The 6,000-nt window shown below is 37.4% G+C and overlaps 1 protein-coding gene across 2 annotated transcripts in view; it reads right to left on the reverse strand.

Annotated features, from left to right (window-relative positions):
* The window catches only part of SCC3 (sister-chromatid cohesion protein 3), a 45,172-nt gene extending 39,397 nt beyond the window's left edge, over positions 1 to 5,775 (reverse strand). For both annotated transcript variants that reach the window (XM_090002395.1, XM_090002394.1), the window contains exons 1-2: positions 5,341 to 5,775; positions 4,935 to 5,190 (exon numbers count right to left, since the gene is read on the reverse strand). In XM_090002395.1, the coding sequence (XP_089858521.1) occupies positions 4,935 to 5,190; positions 5,341 to 5,379 (295 nt within the window). In that variant the 5' untranslated portion in view covers positions 5,380 to 5,775. The remainder of the gene's footprint in view (positions 1 to 4,934; positions 5,191 to 5,340) is intronic.
* Positions 5,776 to 6,000: the final 225 nt, after the last annotated feature.

Raw genomic sequence — 6,000 nt, forward strand, 5'->3', positions numbered from 1 at the left:
ATATTTCACAATTTGATCAAAAACCAATTCAAGAATGATATTTTCATCTTTCACACTGATTCAGGGAGAAAGTTTTTATCAAAAGAATTTAAAGACTACCTAAATTTAAATGGTATCATACGTCAAAAATCTTGTCCTTACACCCCTCAACAAAATGGCTTAGCTAAAAAAAAGCATAGGCATATTACGAAAAGAACAAGAACTTTACTTATTACAAACCAAGTGCCTAAAGAATTTTGGGTTGAAGCCGCATTAATTGCGGTTTATCATATTAATAGAATGTCATCCTCTTCTTTGAAAAATGCATCTCTTATTGATAAACTTTTCAAACAAATCTCATATTACTCTAGATTAAGAGTTTTTTTGTGTAAATGTTTTGTTTTTACTGATAAAAATGACAAACTCTCTCCCTGTGCTATTTCTTGTGTCTTTTTAGGGTATGCAAATAATAAAAAAAAAACTATAAATGTTTTGACGTTAAAAATAAAAAAACTATATGTTTCAAAGGATGTGTCTTTTTTAAAAAAAAAGAAAGTTTTTTTGAAATTGAGAAAACTAAGAAAATAACTAAGTTTTTTTTTGTTGGATCTGATTCCAAAGATTGGTGATAGTAATAAAGATCAGGAAGTTAGTGAAGAAGAATCTCATGATATAAGTGAGGAACAATCACATAAGGATCAAGGTTGTATCCAATATTTCAGGCGTAGTAATTTTGAACATCCATGTGCTTTTGAAAAATATACCAATAATAAAAATATTATAGAAATACAAACTAGAAGGTCATCTAGAGTATCAAAACTCCCTTGAAAAATTGTGTCTTATAAGTCCTTTTCACTTAAGCATCAAACCTACATTGCGTTAATACATTCCTATATAGAACCCTCCAACTATGTTGAAGCAAAGGAACATTCACAATGGGTAGAAGCCATAAAAGTAAAATTAGATGTCTTAAAAAAAGGTGAATACTTGGATTGTCCAAGATATAGCCCTGAGAAAGAAACTTATAGGCTGTCGATGGGTATATAAAGTTAAAACCAAGAGTGATGGAACTCTTGAAAGGTACAAAGTCATATTAGTTGTCAAGTGATATTCCTAAGATTATATCATAGATTATGAGGAAACCTTTGCATCAGTTGCTAGAATGACCACAGTTAAGACTTTAGTAGCCCTTGCCTCTATAAAGAAATGGTCTATATATCAAATGAATGTTAAAAATGAATTTATTAATAAAAAGTTGGTCGAAGAAGTCTATATGGAAACACCGCTTGGTATAATTATTCTTAAAGGAAAGACTCTTCGTTTAGATAAGAACTTGTATAGCCTTAAAAAAGCACCAAAGACTTGGTATGACAGGTTTAGTCAATTTACGTTTGATGCTATGTCACAGGGATTCGGCTAGCAGGTTGCCGCACCCGCGTCGACGCGACTCGACGCGGGTGCGGGTGCGGTCAACCCGATCCTGGGTGCGTTGACCGCACCCAGGATCATTTAAGTCCATTTTTTTTGGATTTTTTTTTAAAAAATTTTGCCCTATGCTGCGAATTTTTTTTAAAAAAAAAAATCTGTTGACAGCAGCTGTCAGCTGCTCGATTCTTTTTTTTAAAAAGAAGCTCTGTCAGCTGGCTGACAGCAGCAGCTGTCAGCTGCTCGATTTTTTAAAAAAAAAAAGTAGCAGACAACTGCTTTTTTAAAAAAAAAATGATTCGTAAGGGAGGGGAACCCCGACCCCCTATATATATATATATATATATATATATATATATATATATATATATATATATATATATATATATATATATATATATATATATATATATATATATTGACATTTTTGCCCCTGTCGCACCCCCGCACCCGGGTTTTTTGGAAGTGCCGAATCCCCGCACCCGCACCTGCACCCATGTGACATAGGTTTGATGTTGAATTTCAATCTTGTCTGAGTGACACAACTTTTTTTGTTAATATTTCTGATGCAGGTATTATTGTCATTCTCTATGTGGATGATATGATCATCACAAAAAGTGATAAACACGAACTTGAACACATTAAAAGGCTTTTCAAAACACTTCTTGAAATAACCGATTTAAGGCTTTTAAAATATTTTCTTGGTATAGAAGTTGCTTATTCTTCTAGATGTTATCTGCTGACTCAATCTAAATTTGTTTTAGATATTGTTGTCAGATTTATTATCTCAGATGATAAGAAGGTTAACACTCCTGAAGTTGTCAATGTCAAAATAAAGATTGATGATGGATAACCACTTGAAAATCCAACACCATAGAGACAACTTATCTGGGTATTATCATATATCTTAATTACGAAACCTGAAATTGTGCATGCAATTCACACTGCAAGCCAATTTCCGCATGCTCTCACCATTGTCCACATAGAAGCAATTTTGCGTATTATTAGATATATCAAAACTTTTATTTTTGAAGGACTTTTCTTGTTTGTTTTTTCATCCTTAGATATAATAGCTTATATTGATGCTGACTGAGGAGGTAATCCAAACAATCGATACTCAACTACTAGTTTTTTTGTGTTTTTAGATAACTCATTGATTTCATAGAGTTGTGACAACAAGGGTTTCATCTATATTGTCAACAACCGGACCTTCCACGAACGAATCAAACACATTGAGATGGATTGTCACTATGCACGAGATAAATACCTACATGGCACTATCGATATTCCTTATGTTACTTCAAAATATCAATTGGCGGACTTTTTCACTAAACCACTCGCTACTCCTAGATTTCACTTTCTCTTGGACAAACTTTTGGTTATCTAACCGTAAGTTTGAGGGAGGGTGTTAAAATGTAAATGTATATACAACGTATATGTACATACATGTGTATATATACGTATTTATATATATATATATGTAAATAGTAACTAGGTTAGTTTTTAATCTACTTTTTTCTTCTTCTTTTTAGTTAGAAGTCAACGAGAGTTGACTAAAGTCAAGAGACGTTGGAGAGAATCCAACGGCTCTATTTGGAGCCGTTGGGATCACTCCCAACATCTCTTTTTAGAAACTCTCCTTTGTATATAAATAGGGGTGACACCCCCTCTCATTTTTATGCTTCTTGCATGGGTTGAGATCAATAAAATTATTATTATTTATCTCTTGTTCTTATCCCCTTTGGTGGGTGTTTGTGAGTGAACTCATTTGTGGTTCTTTGTGTGTTTATTTTGGTATTTTGGTGGAACTAGTGTCCACTTTTGGTGATTTAGTGAACATCTTCGGAGGAACTCATTTCCTTTTAGATACCTCTGATAAGATTGTGAGCAAACTAAAATAGCCAGAGGTATGGATGGATCAAAATGAATGATTAAATTGACAAACAAAAGACACCATCAGGCAAGCTTTTAGCTCAAAATTACTGACTGAAAACAGACTTAAGGGGCACTCCTTAGAATGGTTGACGTAATAAACCAGCATCATACACCATATAGTAAATTTTCTGTTCAAAAACAAAGAGACCACTGGTAAAATACCCAAGGTGCAAAGAGATTGAATGCAGACAATAATGAAGCATTATGTCCTGTGGTTCAACTCCCAAGAAGTTTGATTACAACCGCTTGAGTCCAAGAATGCAGGTACTGCTCTGCTTCCCAGCCCTACATGCCTAGTCGGCCTAGACCTTTCAGATCAAGCTCAGGCCTAAGATTTTGAGCTGAAATGCCAGTACAAGCCTCGACCGCAAAGACATATCTCACACATGCTGACTTAGTGTGTTAATTTTCAGCCTATCCCAATGGACCCAATAAACCTGGCCTGACTTGGGCAAGTTCTAGTTTCAAGGCTATGTATTAAGCCTGGTGCGCCAAGCTGGTCCTGATTACAAGTTTCATCTGGGCAGAAACTGGCTCATTCCGATGTACCACCACTTGACTTCACACATGGACGATGCATCACTTGTATAAAAATGCACTTGATTTTCATGGGAGGCCACCCAGACATGACAACTGGGAATGCATTGAGCCCAACCCTCCGTATAAATTTCAAAAAGAAAAAGAGAAAAGGCAGGCATTCAAAGACAAGCTTAGCGTTTTCAAAACCTAATGTTGGGTATTACAAACACAAGAATAGTGTCAATAGAAGACATCCAACATTAAGCTACTCCTTGTCCATACCATAATGCAATATCATATATAACGAAACAAGGTTTGACGCCCACCTACAATGTCACAAAAACAGACATCTCCCATTCTTAATGATCGACTCTTTTTCTCTGGAACACAGACAAATGCGATATCCTGGTCACATCTAGCACGTTGATTTTTGTTAAGTCAAAAAGGCACCCACGATCTGGTGCAAACAACTAACATTGTGAGATCTCTTTAAGCCACTTAGTACAGGCCCGTAATTCCATTTAAACTCTTTTCTCGCCCTCAGTATGTGATTATAGTTCCAAGTTATGATTTAGCACCTGACAAACTTCCTAGACCTAACAGTGATACTGGCGCAAGATTTCCTCCTTTGTGCTCATTTCTTGATGGTCATGACTATACATGCACAAGTTCTCAGGAAAACTCGATCAACTAACACTCTTGCTGGAAAATTTTACTTATTCTGTGTTTTCACATACACATGCTTGTCAGATTATAAATGTATCCCTGCAAAAACCATTTGAAGATCGATATTCTAATTTCAGTGATTAATTGGTCATTCGAAATCCAAATACATTACCAACTGAAAAAATGAACCTACTCCAACTATCACTAGGGTTTTCGAAACGGAATGCCACCCCATCTCTCCTGGTGGTTTCAATTGTAGCAAATATTTTGTTTCTAACCACAACATCATAGTTAAGCAAGTATACAAACCCTAATTTTCCCATAGCGACTAACAATTCCAACAATTCCGATGTCAATGAACGGCAGTGAGAAAACAGAAACGAAAGAAGGACGCAAAAATAGCTGCATACCAATCAGACTTTGATGATCCACCACAGGCTCGCGCTTCTTCCTCTTTTTACCAGGCGGGCCCTCTTCAAAGTCATCATCAACACCCTCCCTCGGAGATACCTGCTCGGTGTCGTTCGTGGCCGCGCTGCTGTTCTCCTTATGCTTCCGAGCTTCGTCAACTGGCGCCTGCTCGGTTCTGGTGGGACTCTGATCATCGGCCTTCGCCGAATTGGACGCAGCCTTTTCCGAATCCGATCTCTCCGACAAACTCCGTTTCTGCGCATGCACATATTTCGCGTTTATGGTTAGAACAACAGGCTAGCACGCCAACTGATTCCGATCTCAAACAAACGAAGCAAAACAAAACCGATGGGGAAAAAACCAAAAAACTTAAAAAAAAGAGCGAAAAGGCATTCAGAGAGAAACCTGAGGACGCCTCTGCGAACGACGAAGGCTGCTCTCCATTAGCTCCTCGAAGAATCCACACAAACAATCGCTCTAGAAGATGCCCGCACACGAATTAGAAACCTTAAATCTAGGGTTTCCAGCTCCCACGCTCAAACCATAATTTCTTCACTATCACAGAGAAGAGAGCGAGAGAGAGAGATGGGAAGCGCTCTCAGAGAGCGGTTTGAGATCAAATCCCTCCATCGCTCATTATATCTGCCCGCCCTTTTGCCGCTCTCCTCCCTCGCGCGGAACGGAATCGAATCGGATTCGCGAAACGCTCGGGGAGTCCTTTGTGAATCAGTCAGTCCGATGACTCGTCGGGTTGGGGTTCTAGTTGCATGGGAAACAAGACGAGCTGCTTGTGGTTCGGTTAGTGTTCCGCCCCTAAAATAAACTCGGCAAGTCGAGCATAAGAAATACTTCAGCTCCGCTACGCTTGTCTTGTGTAGGCTCATTACGAAGTAATAAATATGGTTGGCATTTATTTTAGGGTCACTAGAATATGTTAACTGAAAATATGTGAACGGGAGAGTATGAACTAGGCATTTTCGATACTTTTTTTGCATATTCAATTCTGCAATCGATTGTTGGATCATGTATTTTCAATGAAAAATATAAATGAAAATTCTGAGTCAT

This window comes from Nuphar pumila, chromosome 4 (genome assembly GCF_984573655.1).
Source record: "Nuphar pumila chromosome 4, dmNupPumi1.hap1.1, whole genome shotgun sequence".
NCBI classification, from domain to species: domain Eukaryota; kingdom Viridiplantae; phylum Streptophyta; class Magnoliopsida; order Nymphaeales; family Nymphaeaceae; genus Nuphar; species Nuphar pumila.